The sequence below is a fragment of the Tauraco erythrolophus genome, chromosome 13, assembly GCF_009769465.1.
Source record: "Tauraco erythrolophus isolate bTauEry1 chromosome 13, bTauEry1.pri, whole genome shotgun sequence".
In the NCBI taxonomy this organism is placed as follows: domain Eukaryota; kingdom Metazoa; phylum Chordata; class Aves; order Musophagiformes; family Musophagidae; genus Tauraco; species Tauraco erythrolophus.
In genome coordinates this window covers 17,849,734-17,873,623 of record NC_141477.1, presented here as the reverse complement: position 1 = coordinate 17,873,623, position 23,890 = coordinate 17,849,734, and the positions used below count along the sequence as shown (strand labels likewise).

The 23,890-nt window shown below is 41.2% G+C and overlaps 1 protein-coding gene across 5 annotated transcripts in view; it reads right to left on the bottom strand.

Annotated features, from left to right (window-relative positions):
• GRIA3 (glutamate ionotropic receptor AMPA type subunit 3) overlaps window positions 1–23,890 on the bottom strand; it is a 153,348-nt gene that overhangs the window by 55,850 nt on the left and 73,608 nt on the right. For all 5 annotated transcript variants that reach the window (XM_086619427.1, XM_086619426.1, XM_086619429.1 and 2 more), the window contains exons 5-7: window positions 7,646–7,699; window positions 5,972–6,133; window positions 2,690–2,857 (exon numbers count right to left, since the gene is read on the bottom strand). In XM_086619427.1, the coding sequence (XP_086475553.1) occupies window positions 2,690–2,857; window positions 5,972–6,133; window positions 7,646–7,699 (384 nt within the window). The remainder of the gene's footprint in view (window positions 1–2,689; window positions 2,858–5,971; window positions 6,134–7,645; window positions 7,700–23,890) is intronic.

Genomic DNA, 23,890 nt, shown 5'->3' with positions numbered 1-23,890 from the left:
GGCAGAAGGAGTATCAGTCTGAAACTTCAGTAGGGGTAAATTAGCTTTAATATTTAGCAAAATGCAGTAGAAGTTACAAGAATAGGTGATGGAAGACTAGTCAAAGGGAAACTGTTCAGGGCTGGTGACTGATCTGCTATTTATGGTTTCGAGATGGTGCAATCAAACTTGTTACAGTGGACAAGGCTACAATATTCCTTGGACCCCAAATTATCCAGTGAGTCAAATTCAGACTGACAGATAAGGAGTGTGATTCTTTTTATCAGTAAGTGGATTTGAACCTTTCTTAAAATAGTTAATATCTTTTCAGGGGTCTAGAAGAACATGTGAGTTACTCCTGTCTCCAGAAAGCTAGAGAGGTGAATGGGACTTTGAAAGCCAAATTTGCCCCTAAGAGGTTTTATCAACTGTGGACTGAGCAAATACATTTGTAGGGTAGCTGAAATATAACTTGCGGCCAGATGTGCGCTGCTGTGCCTGCTTTTGGCACTCGCTGGAAGCTGTCTGGCTACCTTAGCACAGCAGTGACTGTGTGTCTCAGCAGAGCTTGTTAGGCTGGCTTCATCCTGATGCGTACGGAGACATGAGCACTGTGCACTTGACACCTTTTGACTTCAAATTTAATTCGTTTCTATCTTTGGTGGGAAAACTCAGCACTTTTCAACATCTGGCTGCATCGAGGCAGGAAGACTCACCAGGACTCAGAACACTTCTGGTAGCAGCGTACGGAGGCAATCACAAATGGAGTGACTATTTATAACTGCCCAGATCCGTTCAGGTAAAGCATCTGCCACTGATCTGATGTCTCAGAATCAGCTTTAGAAATAACAGACATGCACAGTTTTCGAGGCCGTAGTGAAGCAGACTCAGGTAATACCTATTTCCCTTTTGCCAGCAGGATGACTATTGTGTGGCACTGAACCTTCTGCTGGCACAGGATATTTCAAGGACGTCTTGGAAAAAAATATTCTTATTTGAGTTGTTGCTACAAAGTGGAGAGGAAACATTGTTAAATCAAAGGTTTTTTTCTGAAGCAAAGATTCAAGATCATTGTCTGAATAGAGGGAGAGAGTTGTGATGGACACGATGCGGTCTGGAAGGCAGTGTGGGATGATCTTGAGTAGCACTTGTTAGAGATTTATATAACCCTCACTTAGAGGACTCTGAATAGCTAAAAAAATACAAGGCAACCAGCTGAAAGTCAAACTTCTGCATTGTTTGCCAATCATGAATTTGGCTCTGTATCTCATGAATTAAGTTTTTTAAATAAATTCTCCTGAATGAGGGAGTGTCCTAAGCAGGGTTGCTTTTCTTTGTTGACATGAATACATTGTATCTCATTCAGAGGAGTTTTATGTTTTGCTTGTAATTAAGTTCAAGCGGACGGTACAAATTCTTTAACTATTGTGAAGGCTGAATTTAATTAACTTCTCTTCAAAAGTGTGTAATGCTACATTAGTGAATGTGCAGTTAGGACATTTGTTAGGAAGTGACATAATGGCATAAAAGAGCCCTGGCAACGCGAGACTGAACCATCTCTCTCACTCTTAAGAGTGACATAATCTGATCATAACCTTCTATAACTCATTATAACCTTCTGATATAGTCCTTCCAATTTGGTAATTGAGAAAAAGCAGTAATTAAGCTAAGTGTATGAAGCCTGACCTAGGATTTGTTTAGATCAAAAGCAGAACATATTCTTGTCTCTTTTATCTACAAAAACGTTACCCAATTTTTCCTACTGTCACTTGCTTTAACACACATAGCAGTCTAAAAAGAGTTAAAAATCAACAAAATTAGACACATAAGTGAGGTAGGATTCCATGCAATAACTAGTGTTAGGAATAAAAAAATTGGCCATGCAGAAGGTAATCAGGCTGGGTGCAAAGCTTTGCCAGGAATCAGAACTGGTTTGAGGCAAAACTGCGTCAAGGTTCAGGCTGGTGCTGAAATCCAGCAGTATTGCTATGACCAACAATGTTTTTCCCACTGCTTTGCACCAATCTGAGTTGACTTTTACTGACAAATTATGAACATCGCATTCATGCGTTCAAGTTCATAAATACACATATCCCTGCAAGATTTACAATATGCAAGCAGAGGACTCAGTCTAGTTCTGTTAGTCAGATTTGTGGCCTCAGCCTGACTTTAGAAACCCCCAAAACACGTTCATTGGCAAAACTGCTCATGCTCACTCTCATGGGAAGCTTGGGTGTTATGGAGGAGTCAGACTGTAGGTGCTCTGGTTTTGGACAATCAGGCAGCTGCTGCACCGGTGGCAGAGGGATGTGATTTTGGTCAAAGTTTTGAAACCTACTTCGTTATGCCTTGCCCTCTACTGAATATATTTTAGCCATCCTTTTGAGTTTGTCATTAAGTTTGTTTTTCTTTCTTTCTCTTTTTTTTTTTTTTTTTTCTGAGGAGCTGCAGCTGTTTGTGTGAGTACAGAAACTCTGTGTACGTGGAGTAGGATGCAAGTTTGGTCCCAGCAGAATTGGTGCTGCTGTGGAATATAGAATCATAGAATCATAGAATCATAGAATGGTTAGGGCTGGAAGGGACCTTCAAAGGTCATCTAGTCCAACCCCCCTGCAAGGAACAGGGATATCTCCAACTAGATCAGGTTGCTCAGGGCCTCGTCCAACCTGGCCTACATTACACATTCATTAGCCAGTATGTCTGCCCTTACCATTTTCAGTGCTCTTTCTATGTCAATTCCTTGGCTCCACGGTACCGCAGGGTTAGCCAGGCAGTCTCCAGCACTACCTCTCCTGGAGACATCCACACGCTGTCTTCGGAGGTAACGGAAAGCCTCTGCTATGACTAGGACTGCATCGTGGGTCAGTGCAGACGTATACTAAAAAGAATGCAAATAAAATATGGTGACAAACTGCCGTCTTGGAATTGCCCCAGGTTTATCAGGTGTAGTCCTTCTCTTTGTTAAAATACTCTTAGAAGAATCATGCTTGCAAGTCCTTTTGCTTGCTCTGTGTTGCCGCAGATGCTTTACGTAGTTTAACAATTCCATCTATTTCAATTAACAAATTAAAAATATAACAAAGATAACAAAACTAGCTTATAGTTGCATAAAGTTTAAATTAATTGGAAGCTTGCTTATCTAAATGAGGTCACTACAGAAGTCTGAAATTCCATGCTGGTCCATCCTGCTACCAATAGCAAAGAGCTCACATTTGGTTTTTGCTTAGAGTATTCTTTTTCAACAAGATTGACAAGACAGACAGTTTTGAATTGAAGCTAACATAAATCATTTCTGTTTGGATCACAGTCCTGATTAGGTAGCATCTGTGGCAAGGAATAGATCAGATTACTTTTCTTAGAAGACAGCTATTCAAGCAAGTAATCACAAAATACACTTTAGGTATTACATCTCCTTGGTAATTGCCCATCTGCCTTCTCTTCCTCCACAGTAAATTTGAGGAGGATGCTAAGCTTTGTGTAGCAGCAACTCTTCAACAAAACCTCCAGCCTCCTTAACTACTTGTTCATGTTGCTGTCAGCTTCATCCATTGCCTGTCGTGTGTATCTGGTGACAACCCCCAATGCTATAAATTTAGTATCACCTATGAAATGTCATGGAGGTGTTTTTTTCACATTTCTTCCACATCTATGTCTTTGTCTGAAAGTTCTTCCCTCCTGGAATGGCCCAGGCTTTGCACATGACATCACTGGTTTTCACCAGCATTACAGCATACCTGTAATTTAGGGGTCTGTGCGCAGGAGACCCCATTTCAACATGCACACACTGGGAGCAATCGAACGTGCTCAGCGTGTAAAAAAAAACTCTTGTGGAGTTTTAAATGACAGCAGTATATAAACTCTTACTGTGTGTGGGGGGGTAGCTACTGCTCTGACTTTATCTAGGTACAGGTGTTCTTTTGATCCTGCCCACCTTTATCTCTTCCTGTGATGCTTTGCAATGATCATTCTCTCCTCTTTTAGTACATTAACAAAGGTTATACATCACACTCCACACAGCAACATAGAACCAGGCAGTAATTTTAAGGTATTTGTTCTTGTATTAAAAAATCTTGTAATAGCTGTCCAATCTAGCACTACGTAAAACTTACATGCTGATAATTTTTTCAGCAGACTGCATCAATTGTCAGTAACCTTAATGCAGTCCCTTCCAAGTCATGCCAAGAGAGCTATCTAATTTGCTACTTTATTTGAATTCTACTTATAAATGCATGAGCATGCAAAGAGAAAAAAGAGAGAGAGAAGGGAAAGACTGATAAAATGCAGAATAAATTAAACATCAGGGCTTTAATCTCTAGGCAATTTTATTTCCTAATCAAAAATATTGTACCTCAATTTTTAAGTATGCTTTTTGTCTGATTGACAAATACTGTGCACATTTCTATAATGAGCAGCACATTTGTGGAAAAGTAATGTAATCTTTGTGTTTGTACCATATACTTAAAGATTATGTTTTAAGGACAGGGAATGATTTTTTCCTCAAGGTAAATTGCTTTCAAGTGGAATAAAATCTTCCCAGGTTAACTTTATATATTTCAGAGCTTTTAAGATTAGTACAATACTTATCTTCACTTCTGCATCACTGCTAGGAAGCTTTAGAAAGCAGGCCTAGGTCCTAATAAACAGGGAACAATACACTAATCCGAGTTTTATGGGCCTGTTTGCCTTTCTCTTCTTCCTCTGAAATGCCAGCAAGGCTGTGGGATGGTGTGGGATTAAGATAATTTTCCTTTCCCACAGGAATCACATGATCCCAGGGATGAAAAAGTATGTCTGTGAATGGCATTGGCATTCTTGCAGCAGAAATTTGTTCCTATTCCGTCTGTAGCCCAACACAGTCCTATCGCCTACCCTGGTATCCCCCACGCATTGGGCTGGACTAGATTTTTCCTTCCTAGCTAGTATTTTATGCTTCCCTAAATTTTGTCTTACTAATATAAAGACATTACTCCAGCTTATCAGAGTAATTCTGAATTCCAAATCTGTTCATCAATTTGCATGTGTCCCTCCCAAATCAAGCAGGAAAGACATCATGACTGTGGTTCTTAGATAGGTTTGGCTTCCCTGAGTCACTCAGTATACATGATGTGGAGGACTGGACTTTTAAGAGGGACAGAGTTTGAGGTCTTCTTGTCCACCATCAGTCCCACATTTTATTCACCTTTGATGAAAAAGAACAGGCCTTACCAAAAGAAGAAGAGCAAGAGGAATGTAATAGGAATATTAATACTATGCAGTGGTCCTAGAAGATTTTATGATTTCCATCACTGGACAGAGTATCCTTGATGCACTCCTTGACAGCACAGTGAATAGCATCCCCCTTTACTATACAGATGCTGAGGTAGAAAAAAATCTGGGGGAGATATTAACAGGATGCAAGTCTCCTAATAACAGTAGCCTTTAGTTCACCCAATCTATGACAGTTTTGGTGAACCTGTGACTGTCGTTCAAAAGAATCTGGAAAATTTTACTGGTTGTAGATATATTATCCAGAGTGTTTAAGTAAAGGACAGTGGTGCAAAATAGAGGGCTAGATTATGAGGGCAACTGTCAGCAGTGACTAGGAGGTGGCAGTGGCTCCTCAGTGGATCCAGAGCTACTTTATTTTGCAAATGAAATTCTCTACCAGCATTAAACTGGACTAGTAACTCACAGTTTGCACCTAAAAATTAACCCAACTGGTCCCCACACCCACCCCAAGACTATCTCAAGAAGTTCAAGTTAAAAGTCTTTATATCCACTGCGCAATGACAAGATTTGCAAGACCAAGCCTTTGCCTCTGAGAAACAACCACCATGGTGGGCACTTGTGTCCAACTTAACAGCCTCTGCCTCTTTCTTCTGGGAGGGCAGTGAATGTTGCAATAACCAGGGATCTGTATCACACTCATGCATGCACCTAGGGTTAAAAAACCCCAAATGATTGTTAAAAACAACTCATACAGTCTCCACCACTGTCAGGGTAAAATAAATACCTTTAATGGTGAGTTTTTGGCTTCAGGGAATTCCCTTTCATCGAGCCTGACCCAGCGCTGTAGAAACTGTTGAACCATTGGATTTTCATTATTAACAATCTGGAATCCAGTAACGTTGGCACCTCCGTGCATTACTCTCTCCAGAACAATGTCTGTGAAACCCTGGAGGACACATGTAGAAAACAAGAATCATTGCCATCCAAAGACCCTGTTCTTTGGCTCAGTTTTACCTGCTACAAGCATAGCACGAAAGGAACAGAATATTTCCCCCCTTGTTAGCTGAAAATATTCTACATAGGAGACTATTACTATCATAATTGGGATTGTGACTGCGGCATGGAATAGAATTTAAAATGTCTTCTTGCTCAGACCCCTGTGATAGAAAGCTGCCTGTTGTGCTGTGGCAATGTGGAACGTAACATTGACTGGTCAGAAAGAAAACAGTGGGGAAATCTGAAGTACTATTTCCTTTCTTCCCCTCATCCTGCTGAAAACTGGTCAAAGACCTCAATCCCATTTGTACAGCAAAGTGTGCACAAAGGTTCAGCGCTGGGAGCAGAAAACCACTTAACACCCATATTGTTCCGTGGAGGCAAAGCACACACCTCCTTGCTAGGCAGTTCTCTGTCACCGTGATTTAACATTTCACTTGCAAACAGAACGCTGTGATTCTCTCCCACTCTGTTGTTATTTATACCTGAGGCAGTAAATTGGTGTCTTTTTGATTAGTATGACTTGATTGCAGTCATGTTTATCTGAATGTCAATGGTTACACATGCAAAAAGGTAACCCAGAATGAGAATATTTCTATGCACACGCTAATCAGTGAGATCATGAGTGGTTCTTCTAATGCAAAATGACACATCTTAAAGTCATACAGTACTTACACTAAATAAGGCTATTTTAAAAATTGTCTTTTCTGCTTCAATCACATCAAAACACAGATACAGAGAATCTTCTACTAAGTGAGATTGCTAACTTGAAAGTGTGAGTTTTGGAAAAACATTTTATCCACTCACAGTAGACACAGAACCCAAAAATTAGTCTTGCTGCAAGATCAATTACAATATAACACTTTTTCTAAGAACTCTAGCAGATGGCGCTTCAAAGGCATCATAAAATTCTCTGAAAGCCAGTTCTAGAATCCAGAAGAAGCTCTGATACAGATAAAAATGTACTGTCTTGTCCTGGGAGGTCAACACATACACCCTACACTCTGAAATACAAAAGAACAGCTAAACGGCCAACAGCCTGGCTGGTTTACTTGATGTTGCAGCTTTTTACCACTTATTTTATTTAAAGATATGCTACAATTATTGTTCCTGGAGTGCTTAAATTTCCAATAAGTTACATAGAAGTTTATGGTTATCAAGTGTCATATATGAGAATATAGTGGAAAACTATATCATTAGTTTTTATATGTTAGTGGAAAACATATCATTAAATTATTATTTTAAAATTAGTAGAGGATACGAGCTTCTTGGACAAAAGTAAGACCGTAATTGAGTGCATATGAGTATGACATACCAGTTCTAGTATTTACTGAAGTAACTTCTCAAAATCCAAGAACTCATCCACGCATTTCCTCTTTTGCTGATTGAAGTTGCCACAACCTGAACAGAATATACCACCCTCTAAACCTTAGCCGTACTTGTAATGAAGGGAAGTTCTTACCAGGTTAGCTAACATGTAGTGATAGCCTCTAGAATGTTTGCCGAGGATTACAACCTGTGGGAAGAAAACAATTACATATTATTCAGTTGTAAGAGGATGACTTTTAACTAGTGGAAAACACCAGGGAACGAACATTTCGGCAATCCTCTATGCCCAATCCATTGGCAGCATGAGCACTGCAGACCTGTGGCTTTACAGATATGATTCTCTGATTTGTGTTTTTAAAACACACAGGCAGAGCACAAAGAGTAACTCACAAGGCTGAGAAGACTCCGCTTGCAGACATGACCTTACCTTCTGATCACAGCGTCGTCCCTGCGGACCAGGTTAATTTTAGTTATCAATTCAAGTATTTCTGCCTGAAATGAGGTAACACTATAGCTGTTTACTTTGTTCCTTGCCAGTGGAGTGCTGAGAGGTGAGTGACACAGCCCAGCCACTCACCCTGCTTATTAAACGGTACCAGCGCAGGGGGGCTCGGTAGACTCCATGTTGTACAGAGGGTTTCCTGCCATGAGAACCCTGACCAAGCCTTGTCATACATGAATGCCTAAAGTTAAATTCCTGAAGTTGTAAGCAGTGACCTTCACTGCCTTTTGACAGCTTTCAAAAGGCCTGAAAACTTGTCACTTCCAGTGCATCTCAATGGACACATCTGACCTTACACGTTTAACCAAAATTTATACTAAATGTGATGTTGCACATTCCACTAAATCAACAACTCCTGCCCTCCCTGACTCCACGTGTGCATCTCTCTGTACAAGTGGAGTCATTAAATGGAATGGCTAAGAGACAAAAAAGCTGCAGGATGAGCTGAGCGGCTGGATTCCGTAAGGGTAACGGGGAGGAGCGGAGGCAGCACTTTCTGGCGAGCCTGAATTCTGCCATCCCGTGTGCTCATCCTCCCTCCAGTAATACTGTGCTTTCGCAGAAAGGAGGGAAAACCCCACTTCCCATGTCCATGCAGCTGGCTGCTGGCTCACCAGCAGTACCCCTTGTGCAAGATTATGCCACTACATTTAGCACTATTCCCTTGCCTTTGGGTTATAATCTCAGTAACATCCATCCAGTCCCACAGCCATCAAGTGGAACAATGTCCACAGTAAGAATTTAATTAATAATTGTGGTGATTACGTGTGTGCCAGGACAGAATCAAACTTAACGAGACTCGCTGAGTTAAACTAATAAAAGTTAAAAACAGCAAACATAATGCTGGCGATACACCACAGGTGTATCACTGACTCTACCCTATGAGTAACTCAAGCGAGCAGATGATGCTTTTTGATTGAGAATCATCTGAAAAGCTGTATGTACCATACTAACGTACTGCGCCATGGTCACAGCTAAACACTCCAAATGCCATACTCTATCAGACATCTTTTCAACATGACCACTTACATCTTTGCTAAAAACAGATGACATTTGAGTCATTGACTTTACATATACTGCTGAGCCTGTTAAGCTCTTGATTAAATTATTAAGTTCCAAATTGCCTCTTTGGGTTGTCTTGTCCGTAATAGATAGAATTTCTTTTAAATTCACATTTAATTCTGTAAGAATTTGCATACTTCCAGCAGTCTGAAAATAAATTGCTGTTCAGGTCCTCTTGAGAACTGTATGTACTCTCTGTTGGTAGAAAGCATCTGCTTTCCTACACTCACATTTCTTTTCTATGGAAATGTGCAGGCTTCCTTCAGATCATCTGGTGCGCATGTTATTTGCATACTGAATTCTCTATATGTTTTAATTTCACCTTAAAGGCAGCGATTTACTTTTAGAAGGTTAGAGACAAAGAACTTATTTAACAACAAAAATACTCTTTGTTGTTTTAACCTTAATAACAAATAAGAAAGCTTTTACATTTCTACCCAGAAATGCAGTTCTTTAAGAGAAAAATACCACAACAGATGAAGTCAAAGCTGCAAGAAAAACATACATGGAGCTGCCACAGGCATCAGGAGCAATACTGCAAATGGGAAATGTAGGACTCATTAGCATAGATCAGACTCAACTTCCATCTCATCTGTTGTCATGTCTACAAAATGACCAGAAATAATTCTTGTTCCGTCCCTTCGAGAGGTCCAACGTACTACAGTCAAGCTTTAATTCATAAAGCATCTTTCAGATCTGACCTGCCAGTATTTCTACTCACATAATCAACCACGGTAGTTTATAATTATTTAACTGGATCTTAACAATGTTCTTAAAATTCACTACACATGCTGTCCTAAATCTTAACAAGCACAACTCTCCTCCTCCTTCACTTTCCACCCTCTACTAAGTGTCCAGCATCTTGAATGGAGCTGCTGGATTAGGGAGCCCAGCTGAAACAATCACAGACATCAGGGTTACTCCTAGGGGAGCAAAGGGATGGATAAAGCTTTTTTATGAAGAAGGAAAACAGGAGTATAACAAATAAATCTCACCAACTGCTTATATATTGTGAAGCTTATGTAGAAAGTGGGATATTGAATAGTGGTGGTGAATAGAAAGCCAGGATTACAGGACAAGGATTTCACAGAGCTATATGTCTTTGGTAAGTTTCACTTCTGAGACTTAATATTGCTTTCACCTTGACTGAAAGAAAAGCTTATAAGATTTTATACTGAACAAAGGAGGAGGGAAAAAAATGGCTGGAAACCATCATGAATAATTCAGACTTCTGATCCCACATAATTCTTGCCTTGTAGATAAAAAGATCATAATGTCAGGTTTGATATAGAATCAAATAAAGTTTGTATTTTTCATTAACTCTTCGGATATTTCCAATTAATTAAGAGAAACTCTAAAGGGAACATAATTAAAATGTATCTGGTTTTAAAATAAAAGTCAAATCTGCTGGCCAGCACCAGGCTTACTGGAAGTACAGATCCATATGCCAGATCTGAGAAATTAAGTCAGCATGGCCAATTTTAGTTTTTCATTTGCCTAGGGGAAGTTATATTTTGAATGAAAGCATAAAGACAACTTGGTTTCCACTGCACCAATCATCACGATAATAAATAGGCAACTACTATTTTTTGCCTTAGCTTTTACATTTTTCTTACAGTTTTAGAAGATACCATCATAGAGATTAACTACTAATATTACATTGGTATGGAGCATCGTGGTATTTCTAAAGCAATAATGATGATTCTGTCATGATGTAGTTCAAAGGCTACACCCTACCTAAAAGGAAGGACAGCGAAGAGGAAGTAAAATAACTTTAATACTAACCACAAAATTGTTTCATTACCTTTTGACTTATTCCCTACTCAAACCAGAAGCACAGCTAGTTCCTGGTCTACGGTTTTTGGCCATGAAAATTAAATGTTGGAGTTAAGGGTGAAGGGAGCATTACTAGGAGACTGGGGAACTCTCAGATGAAAGTCAAGGCAGGGAAGTCTTTTTAAACAGCAGTGATAGAGACAGACCCAGGGGTTTTGCTGGAATATTTCTTCAAGGACTTGACAAGGAACTAGAAGGGTAAGAACAGAGTGTGTAGGTGAACAGTAGTAATAGATCAGAGGCAAGGAAAGAATGGGTTAACGACGGACAAGACTCTGTACTCAAAAGAAATCAAGTGATGGAAGAATAGTGCAGGTTTGGTAGGTGGGACTGAGCAGTCATATTTTGTCTTTTAAAAATATCAGTGGTTTGTCTCTGATTCATAAAAGGGAAAAAAATTTTTCTTTTATGGATGGAGGAAATCACAGAACAGGTGAGGTTGGCAGAGGCCTCTAGAGATTGTCTGTTCCAACTTCCTGGCTCAAAGCAGGGGCAGCTAAAGCAGGCTGCTCAGGACCATGTCCAGTCAGGTTTTGAATAGCCCCACAGACAGAGATTCCACAAGCTCTTTGGGCAGCCTGTTTCAGTGTCTGATCACCATCACAGTAAAAATTATTTTTCTTATGTTTAAGCAGAATTTCCTGCATTTCAGTTTGTGCCCTTGTCTCTTATCTTGTCACTAGGCAGCGCCGAGACTCTGAAACTCAGTGAGACCCTCTGAGAAGTATCTGGCTCCATCTTCTTCATTCCTTCCCATCAGGTATTGCAGACATTATTAATATCCCTCCCAGCTTTCTCCTCTCCAGGCTATGCAACCCAAGTTTTCTCAGCCTTTCCTTGTACATCAGATGCTCCAGCCTTTAATTGTCATAGGGGCCCTTCACTGGACTTGCTCCAGGATTCCCATCTCTCTCCTATACTGGTGAGCCCAGAACTGTACACGGCGCTTCAGATGCAGCCTCACCAGTGCCGAGCAGGGAGGAAGAATCACCTCTATTGACCTGCTGACCACGCTAATCCTATGCAGCCCAGGATGCTGTTGGCTGCCTTTGCTGTGAATGCAGTACTGGCTTGTGCTCAACTTGTCTGCCAGGACCCCGAGATCCTTCTCTGCAGAGCTGCTTTCCAGCCAGGAAGCCTCTGCCCAGTCCCTACTGGTGCATGGAGTTATTCTTCCCCAGGCACAGGGCTTTGCATTTCCCTTTGTTGAACCACACGAGGTTCCTCTGTGTCCACCTCACCAGCCTGTCAAAGCACTGCAGCACAACACCTGCTGTATCAAACACTAATTTGGTATCATCTGCAAACTTGCTGAGAGTGTGCTCCATCCCATAACCTTCAGATCATTAATAGAGAGGTTAAACAGTATTAGCCCCAGTACCCCTAGGGTACTCCAAACAGTAATTAGCCTCCAGCTGGCCTTTATGTTGCTGATCACAACCCTCTAAGCCCAGCTTACCGCCTCTGTGGGCTTTGATTTTAAAGAGTCATTGAAAAATACAAGCTAAGAGGATGTGCTCGCACTTCTACCTAGAGAAGTAGCTATCACAATTTTGGCAGCAGCAAAGAGAAAACTACCATGTCCAATTAATACCTGTTTGGAGCTCATCTTTCCTTCATTTGAATCCATTGCCATCTGGTCAGTTTAGCCTGTTCAATCAAAGTTATTTATCATCCTTTGTTTACAAATGAAAAACAGAAAGAAAAAAATTAGATTACAAAAGTACAGACTACCTCATCTACAGCTCAAAATCCTGATATTTTATGAGTCTATTAGATCTTTCCATAACATAAAATACTGATGCCGACAGGCAGTATTGCCACAAAGAAGGTCTAAAGATTTTTACTGTGCTTTTCATACCTGACAAGTGGCAGAAATATGCCACTTAAATGGAATGACAGGCAGAGATCTGACCTGCTGTAATGTGTCCTTCCATTTCGACTATATCTGGGAACAATGAGGCAGTTTAACTCTAGAACTCTTCTTTCCCAGGTTTTAAAAAGACAGGAAGAAAAATGAGATTTTCTATAAGCTCAGAGTAAAAAAGGATTTTGTTGTCTTTGTTGAGGTCATTCACGTGTTAATTTGGGTTTTGCTTTTGCAAAAAGCCCACATTTAATTCCAGGCATTTTTACTGATTTTTAAGTATACATGTAAGTTGCTGAGGACAGTTGAGCAGAAATGTGCCTTTATACCTTGCTACAGAAATACAATTATGACACCTCTGCTTTCAAAGCAGTGTGCAAAAGCCAGAAGTGATGGTACAGTTCTTTCTTTCCAGCAGCAAGCAAGCAAAACAGATAAATAGACTCAGGTCTAAAAAAATTTCAACAGCATCATCAGGATCAGCTATTAGTGCTGATTGCACTTTGTGGGAACAGCACGAGTATCAAGCACAGCAACAACTGTCTGGCAAGCTGAAATTGTTGTGGAGCACACTGTCTTCTCTCCGGGGTATCAGGTCAGGTGTCTTCTAGTTTCTATCCCTATTGATAACATTTTGGCTGTGAGCATGGAGTTACTTAAAGCTTATCTCAAGACGTGAGCAGCTCCTGCCTGATACTGGACTGAACGACTGAAAAGTTGTGCCCTGTAATGCAGCGCCCTATTGGACCAGTGACACTGGCTAATTCGGTCTTCAGGACACACTTAAGAAAGGAGAACAACAGAGTATCAGGGTGACAACCCAATTAGTTCAAGAAAAGCTGAAGTCAAGGCCCCAAAAGTTCTTGTCAGTACGTTAGCAAGGATGTTTAGCTTATCTCGAGTGGCGTCTGCAATGGACTGCGTCTCAGCTGTTTCTAGCACTCAAGAAAAGCAGAAAACCAAGAAGCCCTTCAGCTGGAAAACAGAGTCCTCTCCCTGGCCTTCCTCTCGCTGCAGACCCTTGCTTCAGTGGGAGAGCTGCCCATGGGACTTGCAGCCACCGCACTTCAGTTCTCCGGGGTGAGGGCGCTGGTAACAGCAATGGAATTACCTTCTACAGAGTTCCTATGTGAGCAAAGGTGCAATAGCATTTGACAGCCATACATAATCGTTCCTCACTATGTTTACTTTGCACAGGTCACCCCTTGTCATGTAAATTTTCCCAACAGGAGTAGGATAAATAGGAGAAGAACAGAAAACAAAAGCTCTCCTGAAATGCAAACAGGACTTTCCTCATCTAAGCACACCTCACAGTAAAAATAAGATCTCTTGCAACCTCAGTAGATCCATTTTACTGTAAGTTTGCGGAGTCCACTCCCCTGTTTTCCAATTTACACACATACTCCTGCAGAAAGAGCGAGCCCCCTTTGAGGATTACGAACACTAGACAGGGCTCAGTCTTCCCTCAATAAATTTATAAAAAATTTTTTTGAACCATGATTGTGTATCTTTCTATTTGTGATGGGTTGACCCTGGGTAGACACCAGGTGCCCACCAAAGCCGCTCTATCACTCCTCTCCTCAGCTGGACAGGGGAGAGAAAATGTAAGGAAAAGCTCATGGGTCAAGATAAGTACAGGGAGAGATCACCCACCAATTACCGTCATGGGCAAAACAGACTCATCTTAGGGAAGACTAACTTAATTTATTACCAATCAAATCAGAGTAGGATAACAGGAAATAAAACCTGAATCATAGAATCATAGAATCGTTAGGGCTGGAAGGGACCTTCAAAGGTCATCTAGTCCAACCCCCCTGCAAGGAACAGGGATATCTCCAACTAGATCAGGTTGCTCAGGGCCTCATCCAACCTGGCCTTGAACGTCTCCAGGGATGGGGCATCCACCACCTCTCTGGGCAACCTGTTCCAGTGTTCTACAACTCTTATGGTAAAAAATTTTTTCCTAATATCCAACCTGAATCTACCTCCCTCTATTTTAAAACCATTACCCCTTGTCCTATCACAACTGGCCCTCCTGAACAGCCTCTCCCCATCTTTCTTGTAGGCCCCCTTGAGGTACTGGAAGACCGCTATAAGGTCACCCCGGAGCCTCCTCTTCTCCAGGCTGAACAGCCCCAACTCTTTCAGCCTGTCCTCATAGGAAAGGTGCTCCAGCCCTCTTATCATCTTCGTGGCCCTTCTTAAGAACATCTTCCCCCCACCCCTCTCTTCTTTCCAGGCTCAACCTTACTCCTGATTTCTCTACCTCCTCCCCAACAGTGGCGCAGGAAAAGGAAAGGGGATTGCAGACAGTTCATCACACGTCATCTCTGTCACTTCTTCTTCCTCAGGGAGAGGACTCCTCACACTCTTCCCCTGCTCCAGGCGGTCTCTCCCACAGGAGACAGTCCTCCATGAACTTCTCCAAAATGAGTCCTTCCCATGAGCTGCAGTTCTTCACAAACTGCTCCAGCATGGGTCCATCCCACGGGGTGCAGTCCTTCAGGAACAGACTACTTCAGTGTGGGTCTCCCACAGAGTCGTAAGTCCTGCCAGCAAACCAGCTCCAGCATGGGCTCCTCTCTCCACAGGTCCTGCCAGGAGCCTGCTCCAGTGCAGGCTTCCCACGAGGAAAGGGAAATTGCCTCCTTTGGGCAAATCCACCTGCTCCGGCGTGGGGTCCTCCACGGGCTGGAGATGGATCTCTGCTTCGGCACCTGAAGCACCTCCTCCCCCTCCTTCTTCACTGACCTTGGTGTCTGCAGAGCTGTTCCTCTCACATATTCTCACTCCTCTCTCTTGGCTGCTATTGTGCAGCAGTTTCTTCTCCCCTTCTTAAATATGTCATCTCAGAGGTGCTACCACCGTCGCTGATGGGCTCGGCCTTGGCCAGTGGCAGGTGTGTCTTGGAGCCGGCTGGCATTGGCTCTATCAGATACGGGGGAAGCTTCTAGCAGCTTCTCAGAGAAGTCACCCCTGTAGCCCCTCTGCTACCAAAATCTTGCTGTGCTAACCCAATACACTATCACACCAACAACACCAGCACCAACATATGAGTTTCCAAAGGAACTGCAATCCTGCAGTGGCAAAAGATACGTCACAGCTAGTGGTGGTCTGTCACAGCCAAACAAGTGATGCTTGTCCTGCCTTCAATTCCATGGAAATAAAGCCATTTCTGTGTTTGGTAAAAGCGGCTTCCCTCATACAAAGGGTCAAAACCTCACGATTGTAATTGTAGTGCAAACCCAGGGAAGACGATTTATTTCTTCACTTAGTATTAATGGGATGGGAATTTGCCCACCAGGGATTGTGACGCTGTAAAATATGCAGTAAACAATGATTTCATTTATATGAAGAATGAGTACTATATTAAATTTGAGTTAAATATTAAATGAAGAATGTATTAAACATTAAGATGAAGATTCCACACACGTATTATTTGTTGCAGATAAAAATAACTACATATATAGTTGAGACTAATACATTCACCATTTCAAAGGCTTCATGTCCTTTAGGGAATGTCACAAATCCATACACAGTCCCAATTATCAGATTTTGTAACTTTTGGTAGTATATGGACCTAAGAATTTTACTTCCATGCAACTGTCACCTTATACATTTGTGACTACACCTCATAACCAAAATCGTATTTTCTTCTATAGCACAGTATCAAGATCATTTGTTTGGGTTTATAAAGCAGCTTTTGACTTTTCTCCCATGTATCTCTCATGGGAGAGAATCTCCTACAGAACAGGAATCTCCTAGAAGGAGGGGATAAAACTGCACATGGTGGAAGCAGGGATCTGAGATGCCTCTGATGCATTTTATTAAAGTTTTCCCCTCTCTGGCCCCCTTCTTGTGCCCTTCTCTCCCTTGCCTCTCTCCTTGATGATAGTCATATCAAGAGTGAAATTTTACTTTTAGGCCATCCCCAGACAGATGATGGTTATGCATGTTAGTCCTTGGAGGGTAATTAAAAGCAACATCTGAAAGCTGTATTATACTTCTCTCTCCCTCCATATGGCTAAACTTTCTTTTCCCATAACTAATCTGACATTTGCTGATGGAAGATTGTGTAGTGGAATATGCATTTAATTCGTGCATAAAAGGTTACATTAGACATTACTTAGGAATAAAATCACAAACTGCAACATAGGTTCTGAGGGCACGATACTTTCTCCTATTTTTTTCCAGTGTGATGACAAAGTTTTCTGTGAATTTTCTGTGCCCTGAAACAATTTTCCTAAATTCATTTTCCTTGGTGTGACTCAGCGATATTGTCAGATTAACTAATCTGTTGGCACAGTTATTGTTAAAGGACATATTCTACTGCAAAACATCAGACCCTGGAGGACACTGAGATGGAGAGTTTTATGATCCCTGGTAACTGACATTCATAATCACAATTACTCATTCTTTAAGCTGAATAAAAGTAATTAAATAAACTTTTCTTTTACTGAAATCTCTTCTTTGTTTAGACAGATGAGAACAGTGTTGTATCTCTCAGGACTGCATCTCTCATCACAAGTCATGTCCTTCATACAAAGACCTTCATGTCAAAATCAATCAAAACTTAAGCTGCCCTTCATCACTTGAAGCTATTTCACTAAAACCAAGATCAGAGATGGGGGGTTGCTACAATCGAAACAAAAATTCTTTGTAGCATATGACAGGGATATTCAAAATTGCCAAATCTTTTCCCCTTATTTTGCCAAGATATTCTCAAGAGAAGATATTTGTTCCCAGAGAGCTTCCCTGAAGAGACGTGCTGTGGAAATTTTTAATTAGGGAATTCTTTAGCTTTTTGAGTGAGATTAATAAAGTAAAAATCCAGTTGTGTTCTAGAGAAATTTTTGCAGTTGTGTTTATGGAAAGTAAATGACTTAATTAAATATATTACTCTGTAGCAATGATTTCCACACATTTTAGGAAGGAGATCATATTTTAATTGCCTATGCGGTTCTAGCATATTCCTCAAGAAATATCTTCCCTTGAAAAATATTCATAATGGCGTGATTTTACATCCAAGGTAATTTCACAGAGATTCTAGCACTTTCTGAAGCCTCTGTGGAATCTTAAGTTCAACACTCACCTGAAAATTCACATAGACGCTTCAGATCTCACAGAAAACAAAACCAAATGTGTACAGGAAATTTCAAATCACAATAAGCTTTCTGTGTTGAGTGCCAGAATTGCTCTAATTCGACAGTGACAAACCACACTACAGTGCTCTCCTCATTAGTTTCACCTTCTAGATCTGCTGCTTCAGTGTTCTGTCTTCCTCTCTCTTTCTTGGCTATAACCCTTCTCAGGTCAGACATGATCAGAAGGTCAGCAACCACGACATCAAGGGATTTGGGTTATGTGCTCTGATCTGACACGAATATTTGGTATGATGTTCAAAAATTACTTGAGAATGAAGCTTTTTGATGCACTGTTGTCATCAAAGCTTGAATAACTTCTTTGACAAGACAAACTGACTTGATAGTGTATTTGGAACTCTGCAACTTCTGTTTCTCTACATGGATCTTCCAGTCCAGGGAAACCGAAATTCATATTAGCTGATAGGAAACATACACAGAAAAAGATCCTCACTATATTGTTTTCCTACTGCTTCTGATAAATTCTGAAATATTCATCCATCTTGCACCTCTCCCTGTCAAGGGCCACTTTTGTTCATCAGTCAAAGCCTCGTGGAAATACATCTGCTGCTGTTTAAGCCTCAGTTCACCACCTCTGAGAAGAGACACGAGGTTTTATTAACCTGAGAACGAATAGGTCCTGCTGCTATCTCTGCTCTGATACTCTAGAGAGCCCAACAGAACAGGAATTTACGTTAACTGCTCAGATGGGTAAGCTTCTCAGTAACCATCACATGCTTTTCACTGATACACAACCACCTTTTTCAAAAGACACCAGTATTTCTTAGTCAATTCTTCTTAGCTCAGAAAAGTTAAGCAAACAAATGCACCTGGCTGTACTACAAGAGTTGACTGCCTTTCTCTAACAGCATTCACAGTTAAATTTCCTTCAATCTACAATGCAACTATCTTCCATCCCACATAACATGGTTCCATTTCCAACTTCACACATGCTGTCTTTACTTATGCCACCTCCTTGCTTCGCCGCCGTTGTGGACGCTCCCATTGCAGACCTACAAGTCCACATCAGGTATATCAAAGTCATCACTATCAAAACTGACTTCCAGACTAGTATCCTTCACTGAATTTCGCAACACCTAAAGTTACTTTAACAAAGACTATTAATAATAGCAATCTTACATTTACTCTTACTTTTCCAAACCTGCAGGAATCACAAATGCTTTGGCACTGTCATATAGTTTCAAAGCATATCCACATCATTAACAAAGAGTTCATCAGTGATCTCTGCATTGTGTGCCTAATCCCTGTGATGCAGGAGATGATATCTAACTGTCCTTTTTGGCTTTCAATACTGCAAAACTGTATGTTGAATGTTCTTAAGAGTACGCTCACAGACAAACATAAACAATACTCATTTCTTCTTCTCATGTCCCACAGGGAAAATGAAACTCCTTCAGAGTTAGCTGCTCGAAATGCAAAACGATGTATATCCGTTGGGGGAAGAGAGGAAGAAATTAGGTAAAGCGAGGCACAGAGTTTTCATTTTAAAAATACACAGATTTCTCATTTTTTCCACATGTCCCATCAGCATGTCAGATTAAAACCCCAGTATTATTCCCTGGAATCGAACAAGAGTCCTTGGAAACAGAATTCTGCTTATATAAACCATTACTGCATGTCAGGATCACTTCAAACTATTATCTGGATATAACCCAGAAGTGTCGCAGTAATTCAGTCCCAATGCTCACATGAGAATCTTTTGGAAGGGGTTTTGTGCTGCAGAGCACTGCCTTCAAGCAGACTGAAAAATACTGAATAGTGGCCATTCTTTCTCTTTTTCCTTTTGAGCGTTTCCTTTCCTTTTTAAATGCCCTATGAAATTAAGAAAAAAAAAAAATCTGTGCAACCTCCTCTAGGAAAAACAAGGTTACTTTTTCTTACGCTTTTTATTATAAATGGAATTTTACTGTGACTAAAATTGCATTCAGTTTGCTCTTTTCAATGCTTTCAAGGAGTCTGAAAGGTTTATTCTGCTTCACTACAAACAGCGCTCTGCAATATTCTCTGTATAACCTGGTGCATAAACCATGAAACAAAAGAGATTACGAAGAGTTAATTTATTTTTACTAGAGTTAGTCTATGCAGCAGGGGAGGCCGTTTTACTCATACGAGGTAATAAAGGTACAGCAATATTTTTCCTTTCTGATTCGTTACATGCATTCTCCTGAGATAAAAGACACTCAGGGTATTTTTAAGGATCTGTGTATATTGTCGATAATTTTATTCATTACATGTTTTGGAAGAATGATCTTCCAGTAGCACAGATGCTATTATACCTATACATGCACGCCCATGGTGTGACACAAATAAATTTAATTTAGTAACATGGGCTTTTTTTAAGCCTGGGAACATTAACTTCCTCTCAAATTGCTATGCTGTTTTCCATCTTGCTGGTTGAATTCTGTGGGACGAATTTGTATTTGAGGTTTAGTTGATAACTTATAGGGCCTGATTCTTTACCAATTTAACCCAGGCTACCCCTGGTAGCTTTAATCTGCTTCACGGAGGCCAGTGGAATTGCACTGGTATGAAGGTGTGATAAGAGACAGGAACCATGTATGAATGTATAACTACAAGCAGTGAGTGATTTGCACTGGGACGGCACTTTGCCATATTATGGCCTGATCCAAACCCATCTGTAGCCCAGAGCAAATGCACCACGGCTCTGGATCACACTTAGGGACCTCATGTTTAGGGACCTTCTCCTGCAAAGCTGTAGCTATCAGTTGCTAGCGTCTTATATACTGCACTGTCAGCATTTGGGCTAAAAAAGCCCAGTGGGGTGGCCCCCGCTCCAACAATCTGCTATTCGAACTGCCGTGTAACAGTGCTCTACGAAACGCACTTGGGAACATCTTGGCGCACGAGGGGCCCTGAAAAGCACCAGTGGTTCTCTTCCCCCCCTAGATAGGTGATTCATACCGCACCAAAGCCATGGATCCAAGCTGTCAGCTGTGGAAAAGAGACACGCGCTCCTGTGCGGCTTTTCTTTCACTGAGTCGGGACTTCTTCCCTTGTAAATGAACTTATGAGACACCAGAACTATCACGCTGTCTCTGGTGATGTACAACGCCTGTTGGCACAGTGGTATTGTGCTATTACTATTCATTTTGATAGTATGTTTCCTTCCTCTCTCTGCAGTTGGTTCATCGGAATTGTTGCCAAGATGGTTGCCTTGGAAACTAATTAAGGAAAGCCTTTGGTTAAAAGCAGAGTTTCAAGCATTAAACTATTTGAGAGACAGATGCAGAAATTAAGGTAATGTCTGCAAAGATGAAAGGGTTTATCCTTTATACGGAGAAGAAAGACCCACATTAAATGCTAGGACTGTAACAAAGCAACTTTTATACAGCACTGATTTTTAAAACCTGAAGAGATGTGTGAGTGAGGGATTTTAAAATTAGCCAGGGGCTTAGAAGAGGTAGAAAAGATTCCCAGAGCTATTAGGGATGGGGAGATGGACAAATACAGTGGGACAAAAACCTCAGGAGATCACACGTTGAGCAAATCTCAGCCAGCTCTCCCTTTCCCTCAAACACTCTGTATTTTTAAAGGACTTCTTGTGCATGTTGTTTTTGAAAAATACCAGTAGAGCTAACGAAAGGCCAAATCCTTTCCCCACAGCCCAGGTATGGCATGAGAAGCATCAGTGTGTACATTTGCTTCCCAAGTACATCAAATGCAGGAGTGAGGGGCTATCTCAAGTGACCCTCAGGCTCAACTTTCCTACTGAGACTGTCAACAAGGGCAACAATTAGTGCCAGCTGCAGAAGCAGCTCATACAATGTGGACACGGGCTAAATCATAAGCGGGACCCTCAGAGGGCTTCCTAAGGGCACACACATGTGGACAAACTGTGCACTGAGAAGCTGCAAAGAAAGGTGAACTATGCGGCAAATTGTGCTTTTACAGCTACCTATTAACTGAAGTTCAAAGCAAATACAATCTCTCTATGAGCACAGTGGTATCAATTTAAGTATTGTCTCCAGGATAATGTTCAGGATAATGGTTGGCTCTATTCTTGCAGCAGTGGAACTGAGAAAAGATTTTGGTTCTCTGTACATTTAGCAGCGATGCAGAGGTTGCCATATAATACGGCTCTAACTGCATAAAAGCATATTACAAATGTTGTGGTAAAAATATGCAAAATATCAAAAGCAGATGCATGTGTGTGCATTGGTGTGTGCATTTATATCCCATGAATTACCATAAAACATAAAATGAGTAATTGCTGCTATCACAGAAAAATAAAAACTCTAATGGTGACTTCAGGTTCATATGCTTCTGGCGTAAGACACAAGAGCTGCTTGGCAGTGGTCTTCTACATACGGCAGCTTGCGCGTTTACCGTGAGACACTTTGTATTAATTATTATTATTACTGATCAGATAGATTCAAAACTGTGCTTTAATGTCTTTTGAACACTTTGGAGCTTTGTGTGCCATTACCTCAGTCATTCTGCAGGATGACTAATACTCTGTTAAATTCCTGTCATTTGGAATCTGCCTTGCATGATGAAGTCCGGATGACGGCTTTGGAGAGACATTAGTATTTACAAGCTAGAAATTCTCTCCTCAGGTATGTGTGAAATGTGCCATATGTGGGGCAGATCAACCCAAGATGTTACTACTTTCCGCTTTAGCGATTCATCTCTGGCCCTTTATTAGTTTTACAGCTGATGGGAGCAGGCAGACACAGCTGTGGCTTTTGACATATGCCCATTTTTCACTTACCTTCTGCTAGCTACGGTCCTGAGAGTGACTGCCCCAAGTCATTCCCCTTTCCTCCCCACACACCCACACAGACCTGTGAGCTGCTGAAACTCTCTGGATGTGAAGGGAAAGAAGTGACCGTTGGCTTTGCTTTAGATCCTGGTTTCAGCAATACTCATGAGCACCTAATGAAGAAATGTCCTAAATTTTACGTTTCTGGTCCATTGGAAACACAAAAATTAATCGTACCGGCTTCTGAGTGACATTACACAACACTGTATGTATCAGATACTCTCTTGGAGCCTCAGCTGAAGCCCCTCCTCTGCTCTGCACAGCTCCAGCCATGGCATAAATTCCTGGAGAATGCGGCAGCAGCACAGTGCTCGGGAGGCTGTGCTCCAGGCAGGACAGTACCTTCAGAGGAGACAGCATCACTGGGGCTCATAAGCAAAGCAGAAGCTGAAGCTCTACTCCTCCTTCAAGCATCCCACTGTGTTTATAGGCAGCTACTGTATTTTTAATTGCTACAGAGAACACAGGCAAACCCACACCAGACTGTTTATAACACAACACATAAACCAGGAAGCTTACATCGAAGCGGCATTGATTTTTTTTCACTTACATTTTTCCTCATTGTTGTTGTTTTTAATGACTATTGGTCAATCAAATACTGCAGTTTGGCATTTATTCTAATGACACCCCAAATGTGAAAGCTGTTGTGCAGGGAACACACTCCTCTGAGATCTGAACAGCTCTTCAGAAGGATACAGCTGTGGCTGTACTGAAAACCTGCAGACCATCCTCCTAATCTCAAAATTTCAGACTCAAAGGTCAAGTCATAGTCAGTGCTTGCACTGGACAGGGTTCAGTCAATCAGATTACCCTTCTTAATCCTACGGATGCTGTACTTCAAGTCATCTTTGACAGTTCGACTGTCATTGTAAAATTTTGAGGACTGCATTCTCTTCTGTAATATTGCTTCTGCTTTGTGAGATGCCTCCACTCAATACAGAGATTGCCTTGGAGCCTAACCTTTACGGCTATGTTTGGAGATAGTGCCCTTTTGATAAAAGCATGCAGCCTCTGGAATAAACAGGTCTTTTGTAAAGTTTCACCATTTTGATCCTGAATGGAGTTTCTTCCTCCTTATTTTCCCTCAGGAGATTTTCTTCTAAATGGACACAGAGTCACTCTAGTCTGAAATACAGCCTGTTATCTTGGGAATAGAAAAACGTATT